A 19,424-nucleotide genomic window follows, 5' to 3' on the forward strand; every position below is an offset into this window, starting at 1 on the left:
CTACATTTTAAGAAAGAATTTTCTCAGTGCGGCAATAACATCTTTGTTTCTAAGGCTGTATATCATGGGATTAAACAGCGGAGTCACTATGGTGTAAAAAAGAGAGAGTAGCTTGTCCATTCCTGCAGAATGATAGGATTTGGGTCTTAAATAGGTGATGGTAGTAGATCCAAAGAATAAAAGCACAACCAGCAGGTGAGAAGAACATGTGGAGAAGGCTTTAGCCTGTCCTGAGGCTGTTGGCAACTTTAAAATGGTGCAGATGATTTTACTGTAGGAGGCAAGTATCAACATAAAAGGGACAGTGACAATCAATATAGTTACTACATAGACAGACATCTCATGAACAGCAGTGTCCCCACAGGCCAGCTTGATGATATGAGGGATGTCACAGAAGAAGTGGTTAATTTGGTTACAATTGCAAAAATGTAGACAGAAAACCTGAGTTGTTTGCCCTATCTGGACTGGGATGCCAATGATCCAGGAGCCAACTGCTAGCTGGACACACATCTTTTGGTTCATGACTAGAGGGTAGTGCAGAGGGTTACAAATGGCCACATAGCGGTCATAAGCCATCACTGCCAGGAGGAAACATTCAGTGGCCCCCAGCATAAGAAAGAAGCACATTTGGGTAGCACATCCCAGCACAGAAATGCTTCTGTTCTGTGTCCAAAGATTCATTAGCATCCTGGGTAGAGTGACAGTTACATAAGAAATTTCCAATAAGGAAAAATTTGCCAGGAAAAAATACATGGGTTTCTGTAATGCAGGATCGAGACTGGTTAGTACTATTATGAGGCTATTTCCAATTATAATAATTATGTAAATGATGGAGAACACTCCAAAGAGAAATCCTTGGAGATTTGAAAGATCAGAAAATCCCAGCAGTACAAATTGCATCACTGTAGAGACATTGCCTTCAGCTTTTTTCACTTCACATTTCATCTGTAGGAAAGATTAAATTAGAAATACAAGTTACTCACTTTCTTGGCTTTTGCATGCTCACTTGCAAACTGGGAATTGTATGCCTTACAATTTTTCCAACTCCGTATAGGAACAAACCCCATAAATGACAGTTGCTCTAGAACAATGGTCAAGTGTATTTTTAAATTATTGCTCAATAAATCTGCAAGAAATATTTCCTTTTTTTTTTTCTTTTCCCCTGTTAAGGGTTTCCTTATATTTCTTTGTTCCCGTTGATGGCATATGTGATTTTAAATTTTGCTATTCATCTAAACAGTCAAAATCTCAAAATTTGAGATTATGTTCAATGTTTTTGTTTTTTTTTTTTTTCCCAATGGTAGTGATTACTCCATTTTTTTTTTCTTGGAATGCTTTCTTCTCCACTCTGTTTTCCAATATTATCAGTTTTGAATTAATTTCATCGTCTAAATAAAGACTCTCCAAGTCATTTATCACAGTTTTGAACCACCTAAATGTATTTAATAGGAAATGTTGGTTTTCCTGCGGTATCTCAAAAAGTCTCGTTTTGCTTTAGCATAAAGTTCATCAAGGCCATTTTGTTATAAAACGTGATGATGAGCTAATTCCCAAATGTTATGGGCTGGCATTTGATCTTAAAATCTGTGTTTATGTTTCAGTGTAAGGTCTGTGAAGTCAGAAGTGATATTTGTAAACACATTTTGTAGTCAGGCATAAGTTAGGCACAAGTTCACCTAGGATTTGTGCAAAAGCAGTTTGAACTAGAATGCCCACCTCTTTATTCTGCATACACACCTGTTCTATAAGAGGGACATTAACCACAATTCATCCATATTTTCCTAAATCATCCCACAGTCACTACTTGCTCTCTTTCTGCCAACCTCATTTGTGCCCTTCAGTCAGCTCTCTTGCACACACTGCATACTGCACACAGGTGAGTGTTAAACTGTGACTGTCAATTTTTATTATGCACTTTTCTTACCCCTATTCCTACATTATAAGCTTCTTATTGAATTCAATATATTTTTCCTATGCAGTGCATAGTGTTTGTTCAACAAAGCATGATTTATTAATACCCATATAACCAAAAAACCAAACTTCCCGCTGTCGAGTTGATTCCAACTCATAGAGACTCTATAGAACAGAGTAGAACTGACCCATGGGGTTTCCAAGGCTGAAATCTTTACAGAAGCAGACTGCTAGTGGCTACAAACTGCTGACCTTTCAGTTAGCAGCCACAGAACTTGATTTAATAACTTATTTGTCAGATTATGTAAATGAATGAAATTGATTGAGACTTCAGAATAATTTCCAGGTACTAAAGATGGGCTCCTACTTAATATCTGACCTGCCTCCCAACATTACTAGATTTATGGATCTAATACTGCTTTTTTTTTTTTTTCCTTTCTGTATGGGTTTTTTATGTTAAAGAATAATACTCATTTTATTCACACTTATAGAATTAGCACATTACCTCATTGTTTTCAGTATTGCTAGATAACTTCTTTGTGTAAATTAATTTGAAAGTAAATACAGATGTTTGCTTTTTGTGACTAGTTGCCATTGAGTCCGTTCTAACTCATGATAACCCCACATGTTCAGAGTAGAGTTGCTCCATATGGTTTTTAAGGCTGTGACCTTTTGGAAGCAGATTACCAGCCCTATCTTCCAAGGCACGCCAAGGTAACTCAAACTGCCAGCCATTTGGCTTCTACTATGAGTCAGAATCGACTCAACGGCAGTGGGTTTATACTACTTAACTCTTAACTGTTCCAACCTCCCTGGGACCTGTCAGCGGAGATTAACTCATTGCAAAGAGGAGACTCACCTACAACTATATACTAAGGATGTTAAGCATGTATTATGTCCTAGAGGAGACACAATTCAGACAGTAGCAAAATCTGGACATTCTATGGATTTTCTGTGACTAAGTAAAGGAAAATCAAATAACCACTTATTGTAGCATCTACAATATTCTAGACTAAATAGTAAAGCACTAAAGTTATTTTCACAATCATCATCTGATGTGGTTCTCCCAATAAAAATTGGATTGTAGGGAATGTTAAAGATACTATAAGTGAGTCTTAAGGATGGCCAGAAACTATTGTCTAACACATAATATTAATATGATTTGAATTCTTTATACTATACAACCCATACTTTCACTTCTCCATTCTATAAAACTATAGCCATGTTTTATTCACCTGTGTAATTCAATCTAGTGCCTAAGGCACAGAAGACGATCAAAATTATTTGTTGAATGTTTTTCGACACCGTGCATCGTGTAGCCACACTTGATCTGACTATCGTCCTCAGAAACTGTGCCCTCATTATTTTGTCTGATCTTTTCCTAAACTCTTCTCTCAATCTTAGACTCCCCCTCTGCCTTATTCCCACTGATGAAGCAAGGCACTACATTTGTAAAGAAACCTAAAACTAAGCTGGGAAGAAACAGAAATACCTGAAGCTGCAAACACGAATCTAGTGTTCTACGTCTCCTGCAGCTACTGAGACCGTTTTTTCTTTTGGTGAAAAGGAGAAACGGTGTTATGAAAATCAAAAATGATTCTCAATGTAAAGCCAGTATTAAAGCAAGAAATATTGTAATTATTCACATTCTATCCAACTTCCGCAAATCTTTAGAAACTACTGCTTATACAACTCAGAAAGAAAATAACTAGATACACATGCTGGCATGTCTATATTTATTCAAACACTTTATGTTTATTTTTCTGGTCTCCACACTCTGGTTGGGGCAGAGCTTTTGTTATCAAATAAAACCTCATGACAATCCTTTGCTAGTACCCCAGGGCTTAACTGTTCTAACCTCCTTGGTTCAAGCAATAATATATTAATATTTTGCTTGAGTACACGGCAAGTTTAAAATAAAATAGAAGATAGGAAATGAATGTTAGAAATTGATGAACGCAGTTCAGAGGTATTTTTCCTCTAGTAGAAGTCTCTCACGATAAAAAGAAAACTATGCCAACATATCCCTAGTATTTTCAGATTAATCATGGAACTTAACTCTTAACAAACAAATACTTTCTTAGATACCTGTAGGAAACAAATGCATTTCAATTATGTCCATTCACAATCTTGTTCTTTATACATGTATTGTTTGGTTTTTATGAGATATGATCCATAGATTTAATACATGTAAAATATTTACACCCATCCTTAACATACAGCAATCAATCAACAAATGTTAGCACATAGGATGATGATGATAATGATGAAGCCAGTAAGTTTTGGTATATTGGCTTATTATATTACTGAATTCTCATTTTATCTCATTTCATCCCATAATCATGAAAATAAGAAATGTACAATGACTGAACAGTGTTCAAAATTGAAAAAAAAATTACTGTTTTTTCTTTTCTAAAATTGAATGCTCTTTGCTGTTGCATATAAAATAAAGATACACATAAAAATAAACTGATTTTGGATAAACATAGTGCATGCTTACCTGTTTGATTAAGGAAAATTTCGTGCTTACCTTTAGGGATTGAGATAAAATGACAAATAAGCTTTTTGTAACAGTTAAATTATTCACTTTTATTGGAACAGCAGTTAACCACCATCTAAAAGATATCCTACTCTCAGCACAAATAACCCAAAACTAAACCCGTTGCCATCTAAGTTGATTCCAACTCATTAGGGAACCTAGTCTTCTTTAAATAGGAGAAGGTCTCTGCCCTGGGGAACAACTCCATTCCCAGGTTATTTTCTAATAGAACTAAGCCATTTTGACTGCCACTCAAGAGTTTCCTACAATAATAAAAAACATATCTGTTAAACATTTTTTAAAAATTCTGTTGAATCTACAGATCTTATAGGTAGTATCAGCATCTTAACAACGTTTGGTCCTCTATTCATAAGCACGGAATATCCTCCCATTTATTTAGGTCTTCTTTAATGTCTAACCATAACATTTTTTTTTTTTATTAACTTTTATTGAGCTTCAAGTGAACGTTTACAATTCAAGTCAGTCTGTCACATATAAGTTTACATACATCTTACTTCGTACTCCCACTTGCTCTCCGCATAATGAGTCAGCCCTTCCAGTCTCTCCTTTCGTGACAATTTTGCCAGCTTCCAACTCTATCCTCCCATCCCCCCTCCAGACAGGAGATGCCAACACAGTCTCAAGTGTCCACCTGATATAATTAGCTCACTCTTCATCAGCATCTCTCTCCCACCCACTGTCCAGTCCCTTTCATGTCTGATGAATTGTCTTCGGGGATGGTTCCCGTCCTGTGCCAACAGAAGGTTTGGGATTCCTCTAGTCTCAGTCAGACCATTAAGTATGGACTTTTTATGAGAATTTGGAGTCTGCATCCCACTGATCTCCTGCTCCCTCAGGGGTTCTCTGTTGTGCTCCCTGTCAGGGCAGTCATCGATTGTGGCTGGGCACCAACTAGTTCTTCTGGTCTCAGGATGATGTAGGTCTCTGGTTCATGTGGCCCTTTCTGTCTCTTGGGCTCTTAGTTGTCGTGTGGCCTTGGTGTTCTTCATTTTCCTTTGCTCCAGGTGGGTTGAGACCAATTGATGCATCTTAGATGGCCGCTTGTTAGCATTTAAGACCCCAGACGCCACCTTTCAAAGTGGGATGCAGAATGTTTTCATAATAGAATAATTTTGCCAATTGACTTAGAAGTCCCCTTAAACCATAGTCCCCAAACCCCCGCCCTTGCTCCGCTGACCTTTGAAGCATTCATTTTATCCCGGAAACTTCTTTGCTTTTGGTCCAGTCCAACTGAGCTGACCTTCCATGTATTAAGTGTTGACCTTCCCTTCACCTAAAGCAGTTCTTATCTACTGATTAATCAATAAAAAACCCTCTCCCTCCCTCCCTCCCTCACCCCCTGGTAACCACAAAAGTGTGTGTTCTCAGTTTTTACTATTTCTCAAGATCTTATAATAGTGGTCTTATACAATATTTGTCCTTTTGCCTCTGACTAATTTCGCTCAGCATAATGCCTTCCAGGTTCCTCCATGTTATCAAATGTTTCACAGATTCCTCACTGTTCTTTATCGATGTTTAGTATTCCATTGTGTGAATATACCACAATTTATTTACCCATTCATCCGTTGATGGACACCTTGGTTGCTTCCAGCTTTTTGCTATTGTAAACAGAGCTGCAATAAACATGGGTGTGCATATATCTGTTTGTGTGAAGGCTCTTGTTTCTCTAGGGTATATTCCAAGGAGTGGGATTTCTGGGTTGTATGGTAGTTCTATTTCTAACTGTTTAAGATAATGCCAGATAGATTTCCAAAGTGGTTGTACCATTTTACATTCCCACCAGCAGTGTATAAGAGTTCCAATCTCTCCGCAGCCTCTCCAACATTTATTATTGTGTGTTTTTTGGATTAATGCCAGCCTTGTTGGAGTGAGATGGAATCTCATCGTAGTTTTAATTTGCATCTCTCTAATGGCTAATGATCGAGAGCATTTTCTCATGTATCTGTTACCTGCCTGAATATCTTCTTTAGTGAAGTGTGTGTTCATATCCTTTGCCCACTTCTTGATTGCGTTGTTTGTCTTTTTGTGGTAGAGTTTTGACAGAATCATGTAGATTTTAGAGATCAGGCACTGGCCTGAGATGTCATAGCTGAAAATTCTTTCCTAGTCTGTAGGTGGTCTTTTTACTCTTTTGGTGAAGTCTTTAGATGAGCATAGGTGTTTGATTTTTAGGAGCTCCCAGTTATCTGGTTTCTCTTCGTCATTTTTGGTAATGTTTTGTATTCTATTTATGCCTTGTATTAGGGCTCCTAGGGTTGTCCCTATTTTTTCTTCCATGATCTTTATCGTTTTAGTCTTTATGTTTAGGTCTTGGATCTACTTGAAGTTAGTTTTTGTGCATGGTGTGAGGTATGGGTCCTGTTTCATTTTTTTGCAAATGGATATCCAGTTATGCCAGCACCATTTGTTAGAAAGGCTATCTTTTCCCCAATTAACTGACACTGGGCCTTTGTCAAATATCAGCTGCTCATACGTGGATGGATTTATATCTGGGTTCTCAATTCTGTTCCATTGGTCTATGTGCCTGCTGTTGTTGTACTGGTCCCAGGCTGTTTTGACTACTGTGGCTGTATAATAGGTTCTGAAATCAGGTAGAGTGAGGCCTCCCACTTTCTTCTTCTTTTTCAGTAATGTTTTGCTTATCCGAGGCTTCTTTCCCTTCCATATGAAATTGGTGATTTGTTTCTCTATCACCTTAAAAAATGACATTGGAATTTGGATCGGAAGTGCGTTATATGTATAGATGGCTTTTGGTAGAATAGACATTTTTACTATATTAAGTCTTCCTATCCATGAGCAAGGTATGTGTTTCCACTTAAGTAAGTCCTTTTTAATTTCTTGTAGTAGAGCTTTATAGTTTTCTTTGTATAGGTCTTTTACGTCTTTGGTAAGATTTATTCCTAAGTATCTTATCTTCTTGGGGGCTACTGTGAATGGTATTGATTTGGTGATTTCCTCTTCGGTGTTCTTTTTGTTGATGTAGAGGAATCCAAGTGATTTTTGTATGTTTATTTTATAACCTGAGACTCTGCCACTCTTCTATTAGTTTCAGTAGTTTTCTGGAGGATTCCTTAGGGTTTTCTGTGTATAAGATCATGTCTTATGCAAATAGAGGTAATTTTACTTCCTCCTTGCCAATCCGGATGCCTAATTTTTTGTCTAGCCTAATTGCCCTGGCTAGGACTTCTAGCACGATGTTGAATAAGAGCAGTGATAAAGGGCATCCTTGTCTGGTTCCTGTTCTCAAGGGAAATGCTTTCAGGTTCTCTCCATTTAGAGTGATATTGGCTGTTGGCTTTGCATAAATCCCCTTCATTATGTTGAGGAATTTTCCTTCAATTCCTATTTTGGTGAGAGTTTTTATCATAAATGGGTGTTGGACTTTGTCAAATGCCTTTTCTGCATCTATTGATAAGATCATGTGGTGTTTGTCTTTTGTTTTATTTATGTGATGGATTACATTAATGGTTTTTCTGATATTAAACCAGCCTTGCATACCTGGTATAAATCCCACTTGATCGTGGTGAATTATTTTTTTGATATGTTGTTGAATTCTGTTAACTAGAATTTTGTTGAGGATTTTTGCATCTCTGTTCATGAGGGATATAGGTCTGTAATTTTCTTCTTTTGTAATGTCTTTACCTGGTTTTGGTATCAGAGAGATGGTGGCTTCACAGAATGAGTTGGGTAGTATTCCGTCATTTTCTGTGCTTCGAAATACCTTAAGTAGTAGTGGTGTTAAGTCTTCTCTGAAAGTTTGGTAGAACTCTGCAGGAAAGCCGTCCAGGCCAGGGCTTTTTTTTTTTGTTGGGAGTCTTTTGATTAGCGTTTCAATCTCTTTTTTTGTTATGGATCTATTTAGTTGTTCTACTTCTGAATGTGTTAGTTTAGGTAGGTAGTGTTTTCCAGGAATTCATCCATTTCTTCTAGGTTTGCAAATTTGTTAGAGTACAATTTTTCATAATAATCTGATATGATTCTTTTAATTTCAGTTGGGTCTGTTGTGATGTGGCCCTTCTCGTTTCTTATTCGGGTTATTTGTTTCCTTTCCTGTATTTCTTTAGTCAGTCTGGCCAATGGTTTATCAATTTTGTTAATTTTTTCCAAGAATCAGCTTTTGGCTTTGTGAACTCTTTCAATTGTTTTTCTGTTCTCTAATTCATTTAGTTCAGCTCTAATTTTTATTATTTGTTTTCTTCTGGTGCCTGATGGATTCTTTTCTTGCTCACTTTCTATTTGTTCAAGTTGTAGGGACAGTTCTCCGATTTTGGCTCTTTCTTCTTTTTGTATGTGTGCACTTATCCATATAAATTGGCCTCTGAGCACTGCTTTTGCTGTGTCCCAGAGGTTTTGATAGGATGTATTTTCATTCTCATTGCATTCTATGAATTTCCTTATTCCCTCCTTGATGTCTTCTATAACCCAGTGTTTTTTCAGGAGGGTATTGTTCATTTTCCAAGTATTTGATTTCTTTTCCCTAGTTTTTCTGTTATTGATTTCTAGTTTCATTGCCTTGTGGTCTGAGAAGATGCTTTGTAATATTTCTATGTTTTGGACTCTGCAAAGGTTTGTTTTATGACCTAATATGTGGTCTATTCTAGAGAATGTTCCATGTGCACTAGAAAAAAAAGTATACTTTGCAGCAGTTGGGTGGAGAGTTTTGTATAAGTCAATGAGATCAAGTTGGTTGATTGTTGTAATTAGGTCTTCTGTGTCTCTATTGAGCTTCTTACTGGATGTCCTGTCCTTCTCTGAAAGTGGTGTCTTGAAGTCTCCTGCTATAATTGTGGAGGTGTCTACCTCACTTTTCAGTTCTGTTAAAATTTGATTTATGTATCTTGCAGCCCTGTCATTGGGTGCATAAATATTTAATATGGTTATGTCTTCCTGATCAATTGTCCCTTTTATCATTATGTAGTGTCCTTCTTTATCCTTTGTGGTGGATTTAAGTCTGAAGTCTATTTAGTCAGAAATTAATATTGCTACTCCTCTTCTTTTTTGCTTATTGTTTGCTTGATATATTTTTTTCCATCCTTTGAGTTTTAGTTTGTTTGTGTCTCTAAGTCTAAGGTGTGTCTCTTGTAGGCAACATATAGACGGATCTTGTTTCTTTATCCAGTCCGAGACTCTCTGTCTCTTTACTGGTGCATTTAGTCCATTTACATTCAGCGTAATTATAGATAAATAAGTGTTTAGTGTTGTCACTTTGATGCCTTTTTATGTGTGTTGTTGACAATTTCATTTTTCCACTTACTTTTTTGTGCTGAGACTTTTTTCTTAGTAAATTGTGAGATCCTCATTTTCGTAGTGTTTGACTTTATGTTTGTTGAGTCGTTATGTTTTTCTTGGCTTTTATCTTAAGTTATGGAGTTGTTATATCTCTTTGTGGTTACCTTATTATTTACCCCTATTTTTCTAAGTAAAAACCTAACTTGTATTGTTCTATATCGCCTTGTATCACTCTCCATATGGCAGTTCTATGCCTCGTGTGTTTAGTCCCTCTTTTTGATTATTGTGATCTTTTACATATTGACTTCCGTGATTCCCTGTTATGAGTATTTTTTTTTTAATTAATCTTAATTTGTTTTTGTGATTTCCCTATTTGAGTTGATATCAGGATGTTCTGTTTTGTGACCTTGTGTTGTGCTGGTGTCTGATATTATTGGTTTTTTGACCAAACAATATCCTTTAGTATTTCTTGTAGTTTTGGTTTGGTTTTTGCAAATTCTCTAAACTTGTGTTTATCTGTAAATATCTTAGTTTCGCCTTCATATTTCAGAGAGAGTTTTGCTGGATATATGATCCTTGGCTGGCAGTTCTTCTCCTTCAGTGCTCTGTATATGTCATCCCATTGCCTTCTTGCCTGCATGGTTTCTGCTGAGTAGTCTGAATTTATTCTTATTGATTCTCCCTTGAAGGAAACCTTTCTTTTCTCCCTGGCTGCTTTTAAAATTTTCTGTTTATCTTTGGTTTTGGCGAGTTTGATGAAAATATGTCTTGGTGTTTTTCTTTTTGGATCAATCTTAAATGGAGTTCGATGAGCATCTTGGATAGATATCCTTTTGTCTTTCATGATGTCAGGGAAGTTTTGTGTCAGGAGTTCTTCAACTATTTTCTCTGTGTTTTCTGTCCTCCCTCCCTGTTCTGGGACTCCAATCACACGCAAGTTATCCTTCTTGATAGAGTCCCACATGATTCTTAGGGTTTCTTCATTTTTTTAAATTCTTTTATCTGATTTTTTTTCAGCTATGTTGGTGTTAATTCCCTGGTCTTCCAGATGTCCCAGTCTGCATTCTAATTGCTCGAGTCTGCTCCTCTGACTTCCTATTGCGTTGTCTAATTTTGTAATTTTATTGTTAATCTTTTGGATTTCTACATGCTGTCTCTTTATGGATTCTTGCAACTTATTAATTTTTCCACTATGTTCTTGAATAGTCTTTTTGAGTTCTTCAACAGTTTTATCAGTGTGTTCCTTGGCTTTTTCTGCAGTTTGCCTTATTTCGTTTGTGATGTCTTGAAGCATTCTGTAAATTAGTTTTTTATATTCTGTATCTGATAATTCCAGGATTGTATCTTCATTTGGGAAAGATTTTGATTCTTTTGTTTGGGGGTTTGTAGAAGCTGTCATGGTCTGCTTCTTTATGTGGTTTGATATGGACTGCTGTCTCCAAGCCATCACTGGGAAACTAGTTTTTCCAGAAAATCCGCTAAAAAAATGCAGTCAGATCCCTATCAGAATTGTCTTTGGATTGTAACCGCCACCTTGTTCCCTGTAAGGATGAAAAGTCTGAGATTTGGATCATATATGCTTGGCTGTAGCTGGTTCTGTGTTTTTAGTCCAATTAGGGGTGGATTTTTGGTCCTGGGTTTTTTTTTTTTTTGTTTGTTGTTGTTCCTTCTCTCAGGCCAAAAGAGTGGGTTAGGAAAAGACCAAAAGAAGAAAAAAAAAAGGGGGGCGGAAGCAAAGCCACCACGGAGCCGGAGCCATTCTCCCTCTGGCTCAGGCAATTCCAATGCTAATGAAGCAGCCTGGGGAGGGTGGGGGAGGGATCAGTGAGATAGGAGAGTAGCACCTCAGTATATAGCCAGAGTCGCTTGTCTTGCTTGGAATGACTATTATATCTGAGATTCCCGCGGGGCGAGTCGCCTATGTGTGCTGGCTGTGTGGAGATTGCCCCCGGGGGTCTGGCCCTCTGAAGCCACCCGCTGCCAGTCCAACTCCTAGCGTCAAGGTTCCCCTGCTGAGACACTTCACTCCCAGCTCCAAAATCAGTCGCTGCCTCCCTGGGACTTCTCGTCTCGCCAGCCGCGTCGCCGCGCACCCACGAACTGGCTGGGCCCCCTCCCGGGGTTAGTTCAGGGGAGTAGAGCAGCTCTCCGTGCTTCTGCCATGACCGCACCCAATCAAAATCCCGGCCGGAAGATTCCCCAGCTGGGACGCTGCTCTCCCAGCTCCAAGACCAGTCACTGCCTCCCGGGGACTTCTCCCACCAGCTGCGTCACCACGCCGCCCACGTGAACCGGCTGGTCCCCCTCCCGGGGTGAGCTCAGGGGCATAGGGCTGGTCCCCTTGTTTGCGCTGTCAGCTCCCCTGGGTTCTGCCCTAAATTGGGTGCCAAGTTTACCTGACTGGGACGCTGGCTCCAGGCTCTGAAAACAATCGCTGCTTCCCCGTATTTGTTTATTTTCCGTCTCTAGATCTGTTTTTGTTGTTCAGGGTTCGTAGATTGTTATGTACGTGATAGATTCACTTGTTTTTCCGAGTCTTTGTTGCAAGAGGGATCCGAGGTAGCATCTACCTAGTCCGCCATCTTGGCCCCACCCTAACCATAACATTTTATAGTCTACAGTTTACAATTCTTTTACCTCCTTGTTTAAATTTATTGCTAGATATCTTATTCTTTTAAATACCATCGCAAATGAAATTCCTTCCTTAATTTCCTTTTTGGATTTCTTATTGCTGATGTATAAAAACCCAAGTGATTTTTGTGTAAGGACTGTATTAACAAAGTGAAGAGACAAGCTAGAGACTGGGGAAAAGTTATTGTGAACCATATATCTGATAAGGGTTTAATATGTAGAATATATAAATAACCCCTACAACTTAACAAAAACAACATAATCAAAAAATAGGAAAAGGGCTTCAATAGATATTCCACAAAGGTAATACAAATGCCAACAAGCATATGAAAAGATCCTCAACATCATCTGTTAGTAGCCAAATGCAAACTAAAACTACAGTTAGGTGTTACGTTAGACCCACAAAGATGATTATGATTAAAAAAGTGAAAATGAACCGGTTTTGGTGACGACGTGGAGGAATCAGAACACTTATCCATTGCTGGTGGAATTGTCAAATGGTACAGCTGCTGAGAAAAAACGTTGGGTATACCTCAAAAAGTTATGCATAGAATTACCATGTTGTTGTTGTTGTTAGGTGCCGTCGAGTCAGTTACGACTCATAGTGACCATATGCACAACAGAACAAAGCACTACCCGGTCCTGTGCCATCCTTACAATCGTTGTTATGCTTGAACTCATTGTTGTAGCCACTGTGTCAATCCACCTCATTGAGGGTCTTCCTCTTTTCTGCTGACCCTGTACTCTGCCAAGCACGATGTCCTTCTCCAGGGACTGAGCCCTCCTGACAACATGTCCAAAGTATGTAAGACACAGTTTCGCCATCCTTGCCTCTAAAGAGCATTCTGGCTGTACTTCTTCTAAGACAGATTTGTTCGTTCTTTTGGCAGTCCACAGTATATTCAATATTCTTTGCTAACACCACAATTCAAAGGCGTCAATTCTTCTTCGGTCTTCCTTATTCATTGTCCAGCTTTGACATGCATATGATGCAATTGAAAATACCATGGCTTGGGTCAGGCGCACCTTAGTGTTCAAGGTGACATCTTTGCTCTTCAGCACTTTGAAGAGGTCCTTTGCAGCAGATTTACCCAATGCAATGTGTCTTTTGATTTCTTGGCTACTGCTTCCATGGGTGTTGACTGTGGATCACGTAAAATGAAATTCTTGACAACTTCAATCCTTTCTCCATTTATTGTGGTGTTGTTCATTGGTCCAGTTGTGAGGATTTTTGTTTTCTTTACTTTGAGGCGCAATCTGTCCTGAAGGCTATGGCCTTTTATCTTCATCAGTAAGTGTTTCAATCCTCTTCACTTTCAGCAAGCAAGGTTGTGTCATCTGCATAACGCAGGTTGTTAATGAGTTTTCCTCCAGTCCTGATGCCCATATGATCCAGCAATTCCACTTCTAAGAATATACCCAAAAGAAATGAAAGCAAGAGTGTTCTAAATGTCCACAGGCAGATGGATGTAGAAAAAGAATGGGATTCGTCTATAAAATGGAATATTACTCAGCCATGCGGAGAAATGAAGTCCTGACACATGTAACAACAACATAGATGAACCTTTAAAACATTATGCTGAGTGAAATAACGCAGTTACAAAAGGACAAATATCGTATGATCCCTTTTACATAAAATATTTAGAATAGTAATGTGTAGAGACAAATGTTTATCGGTGGTTACAGGGGTGGGCAGAAGGGGGTTTATTCCTTAGGGGACAAAGAGCTTCTGTTAAGGGTGATGGAAATATTTGGAAATTGATTATGGTGATGGTTGAATAACATAATAAGAAAAATTAGTGTCACTGAATGTTGCAAGTAAAGAATGTTGAAAGGGACCATTCTAAGACTTTTCTTATTACTGCCCCCATTGCTGCTTTAAGTATATTAAATTCTTGTAACAGACTGAAATATTTCAAGCTGTCTATAGCCACAAAATTTTATACATCATATGAGAGCATATTCAATATTTGCATATCACAGAAAATCATTTTTTGGAGTACTCTAAGTTTTCAGTCATATCATGTTCACTAAAGTACCAAAACTGCATTTCTGAGAATACACTTTTTATTAAATAATTTTTATTGTGCTTTAAGCAAAAGTTTACAAATCAAGTCAGTCTTTCACGTATAAACTTAAGTACACCTTACTACATACTCCCACTTACTCTCCCCCTAATGAGTCAGCCCACTCCCTCCTTCCAGTCTCACCTTTCTTGACCGTTTTACCAGTTTCTAACCCCCTCTACCCTCCCATCTCCTCTCTAGACATAGTCTCAAGTGTCCACCTGATGCAAGTAGCTCACTCCTCATCAGCATCTCTCTCCAACCCGTTGTCCAGCCCAATCCATGTCTGAAGAGTTGCCTTCTGGAATGGTTCCTGTCCTGGGCCAACAGAAGGTTTGGGGACCTTGACCGCCGGGATTCTTCTAGTCTTAGTAAAATCATTAAGTCTGGTCTTTTTATGAGAATTTGGTGTCTGCATCCCACTGTTCTCCTGCTCCCTCAGGGGTTCTCTGTTGTGGTCCCTGTCAGGGAAGTCATCGGTCGTAGCTGGGCACCATCTAGTTCTTCTTGTGTAAGGATGTTGTAGTCCCTAGTTCATGTAGTCCCTTCTGTCTCCTGGGCTCATAATTACCTTGTGACCTTGATGTTTTTCATTCTCCTTTGATCCAGGTGGGTTGAGACTCATTGATACATCTTAGATGGCTGCTTGTTATCATTTAAGACCCCAGACATCACACTTCAAAGCTGAGAACACACTTCTTATCACAAAAGGTCTTCTGCACCACTTGGAAAACATACTAAAGATAAATTTTCCACCCCCAAACATTGTACAGCATTAGTATTATTGATATTATCTTCTTCAGAATTGCATTCAGACATATAAAACAAAACTTATTTATATATTTCACACGGCAATGTCTGGGGGGATGGGTTAACTAGTCCAGGGCTTTGAAATGTATTATATCAGAGGCAAATCTCTCACATCTTCCTATTTTTCTATTCTTAGATATGAATGTTTCAACCTTCCAAAAATGAAATAAAATGAAAACAAAAGCCATAGCACTTGCTAACATTTACGTTCATCTCAGTAGCAAGACCTGAGTTGTCTGCCCATATTTTTTTTTTCTACCCATATTTTGCCGGAAGGGAGGCTAAGAAGTTGAATATTTCAAACCTTTGCCCTGTATAGCAGAAGCTGTCATGGGTTCGACTGGTGTACTGTGAGCTGGTCTGCAACTTCTCACACATCATTTTATGTGAATCCTTTTATTAGTTTTCTTTTCCTGTTACAACCAATTGCCAGAAACCGAGTGGCCTAAAACTGCACAAATTCATTATCTTACAGCTCTGTAGGCTGCAGTCCAACACTGGCCTCACAGGACTAAAGTTAAGGTATTATTAGGGATGCTTTGGTTTCTGGAGTCTTTGGGGGAAGGGTCATTTTAGAATGTTGGGAGAATTCAGTTCTTTGATGCTGTAGGACTGAGGCCCCTATTTTCTTGCTGGCTACCAGCTGAAGGTCATTCTCAGCTTCTAGATGTCACCAAGTACCTTGGCTTGTGGCCCCATCAGCCTTCAAATCCAACAATAGCAAATTGAGTCCTTCTCATGGCTCTTTTCTCCTGCTCCTTCTTCTGTCATTGCATCTCTCTGACCTACTTTTCTTTCTTCCTCTTATTCTTTTAAGGACTCATGTGATCGAACTGGCCCCACCTTGAGTAATGTAGGCTAATGTCTATATCCCCAGATTAAGATTCATAACTTTAATCACATCTGCAAAGTCCCTTTTAAGTAACGTATTCACAGTTCCCAAGGATTAGGATGTTGCCACCTCTGGGGGGCCACTGTTCTTTCTATCACAATATTCCACTAAACACACACACACACACACACACAAACTCAAGTATTTCCTTTGAAGCAGTACAAAACACCATAATATATATGTATTAAATGTTCACTCAGCAGTTATATGCCAAATAACACTGTTAAAAAGAATGGCCCTTATCACGCATTGCTGGGAAACATGACATATATGTTCATATGGGAGAGAAACAATGTCTTCTTCCTCTTGCAATACAGTCAGTAGCACTACAATAAGAAATGAAATAATAAGAGGAAGTGGCACATATTATCAAGACCCAAACTCTTGAGATGGCCAGGTAGAGCATTACGAGGCTTAGAAAATATGGAAAGTTAGATCATAGGACATCTTTTTTATGGTGAGAAGTTAGCATTATGTTTATATAAAACTGATATGATATTAAAATGCTCTTTGGGTTTTAAAACAAATAATTCATACAAAGACATCTTAAAAAAACGCAACAGATGTCGCACAAGGAAATATTGAGAACAGAGTTAGAAAATAATTGGGTAGAGATGGTACAAATCTAAGTGCTAAGACAGAATTACAAAAAATGCTAAATCAAAATCAAATAAATAGTTGAACAAACAAATTAATTATTAACTAAATGATTGAGTCAGTAATCATGTTTTAGTTAGACATAATAGGAGGTCGGAAAGTATTATATTAGAAAAGGTATTGTTTTTCAAGTTCTATAGCACTTTTCCTAATGCTTTTCATACTTAATGGAGTCAACCTACAAACATTACTGGGGACAGGGATTATGTATTAAAACTGCATTTACCCTTTTGTTGCTAAAAAGTTATAATTGCTACACTAATACTATCAATGCTTTCATAGAGTGAAGAAAGAAAATTTTCATTACATAGTTTTTTTTTTTTGGTTTTGAACTTTCTGAAAAAAATCCTTGGAATACTAGTAATGAAATAAAATGTCCCACATATCTGATCTAAATACTTCTCATGATTATGTACTTATTAGTGTTATTTTTACTAATTATCGAGTATTAAAATGCCATCCACTCCAAAACATAATTTTCAGCCTTTTGAAAATTTTGTAAGCTTACTCCAGTAGCAGGGGAAAATGACAAGAGACTAAACAAACTTATGGCAAGAGAGTAAAAAAAATTGGACATACTATAATTTTAATTCTCATTACTAGAATTTTGTTACTTCCATGGCATATAACGGCATCTTGAATGAGACAAACAACATGTAGAGGGTGCTAGAAATTGTAGTTCAGAGAAAATAGGCCACATACTATTTTGTGACTCAAAGTCATAATGTGAAAATCCTTGATATATTCTCCAAGAACACATACTTCCCTTAAGTCATAAAGCTCCTTGGTGAAATGAGTTTTAGTACAATCTAATGACTACTGCAATTGTATAGATGATCATGCTTAGTTTCCACTTGTAGTTTTTTTAGAAACACATTATGCCTAAGATGTTACTGTTATTAACAGAATGATGCATAAATGGTCCTAGTGCAGGGGATAGAATAAACAATCCTGTGTGTGTTTGTGTGTGTATAAACATGTATGTGTGTATACATATATATATATATACACTTATTTATACATGTCTACAGACAATTATATATACACACACATAGAGAGAAAATCACACAAATGTACATACACATACAATGTGTGTGTATATATAAACACACACACATACATGTATATATATATATATATATATATACACACACATATAAATATATATATATGGAAACCGTGGTGGCATAGTGGTTAAGAGCTAGCTAACCAAAAGGTAAGCAGTTTGAATCCGCCATACGCTCCTCAGAAACCCTATGGGGCAGTTCTACTCCCTTGTATGGGGTCGCTATGAGTCGGAATTGACTTGACGGCAATGGGTTTCATTTTAAATATATATATATATGTACACACACATATACAATCATTCAGAATAGATTTAGATAGGTATGCACACGTTTTCTTTATTATTAAATGTTCCTGAGGCTGTATGAATTAAAACCATTATTACTATAAAAGAGACAGTCTAGGTTCTCAGCAAATGGTCCATCAAATCGTATATTAGATTCCCTTTATATTTGGTGGCCAGAGGTGAGTAAATGTCCCACCCAGAAAGTGAGTGCAGTATAAAAAACAATAAAAAATGAGAACACATAATTGGTCATTGCTTCAGGAATTGTATGGAGCTCTGTCTGGCATTCATGTACAGGTCAACAAATTATAAGAAAAATCAGATGCCTATTGTTATAAAGTATTTCATCAGATTTTTTTTTCATGTCAACCTCAGTTGTGTTAGCTGATAATAGGATAAATAATTGTGTCGATAGAGTAAGTTCTAGAGATTACCTCACTGGGGATTGACACACTGGGAAAGATAGGGAGCAGAGAAAAAGAAGAAAAAACATGAAAAGCTCTGAACAAATTCTGTAAAAGTGTAAAAGAATTCATATTCCTGTCCTTGTTGATTGGTCCTCAGTAAATAATACAAATTTTTTATTATCTTTTTGGAATATTAAGGCAGGTTTAACTGTCTTTTAGAGTACCTGTTCAATGGGCTAATGTTCAATGGGCAACACATTTGAGAAAAAAAATAATTTATTTCATTTTTTCAAAGAAAAATGATTCCAATGTTTTTTAAGTCAGTAGGTTTTCTTCTTTAGATAATTAATATTGTGGAATGTTCCACTCCTCCAAAATGAATAAAGAAATAAATAAATTGGAATGATTATCTCTGAGAAGTGGAATATAAAATATAAGAAAGCCAGTGATTTCATCATGAGCTCTATGTAAATAAAGCCAACATCTCAATTTTGTGATGTTTTAAATTTTTCTAAATGCTTTTGCATCTTAAGTAGATATTTGAGACCTATAACAATCCTGTGAGTTATTACAAAATATTATCATTATTACCTTGTACTAACTGCGAATGTGATGGGAGAAGTAGTGGATTGACTTGCTCAAGATTTTGGTAAAGGGAAGAATAAAAATCAGTTACCTGAACTTTTGTGACATCACTGTTCCATGACATTGTGATTCCTGCTTTGCTAAATTTCAAAAAGAAAAATACCGCCACCACCATTACTATCATAATATTCATCTTTATCAACACTATCATGATCATTATAAACCATGTATGAAATTCTTGTAACATACAGAATATTAATTGCGAAGGGATATACACATATTTACTTCCATAAACAAAAAAAGTAAATGTATGAATTTAGAACAT

General features: G+C 37.3%; 1 protein-coding gene across 1 annotated transcript; it reads right to left on the reverse strand.

Moving 5' to 3' along the window:
• Positions 1 to 951, reverse strand: LOC126079681 (olfactory receptor 10AG1-like). The gene has a single exon (XM_049890846.1). The coding sequence runs from the start codon at positions 943 to 945 to the stop codon at positions 1 to 3; it is 945 nt and encodes a 314-aa protein (XP_049746803.1). The 5' UTR covers positions 946 to 951.
• Between the last annotated feature and the right edge of the window lie 18,473 nt (positions 952 to 19,424).

The sequence above is a fragment of the Elephas maximus genome, chromosome 7, assembly GCF_024166365.1.
Source record: "Elephas maximus indicus isolate mEleMax1 chromosome 7, mEleMax1 primary haplotype, whole genome shotgun sequence".
Classification (NCBI taxonomy): Eukaryota; Metazoa; Chordata; class Mammalia; order Proboscidea; family Elephantidae; genus Elephas; species Elephas maximus.

Bases quoted from the DNA above. Each gene is read 5' to 3' on its own strand.
- LOC126079681 (XM_049890846.1), bottom strand. From the start codon at position 945: ATGAAATGTGAAGTGAAAAAAGCTGAAGGCAATGTCTCTACAGTGATG.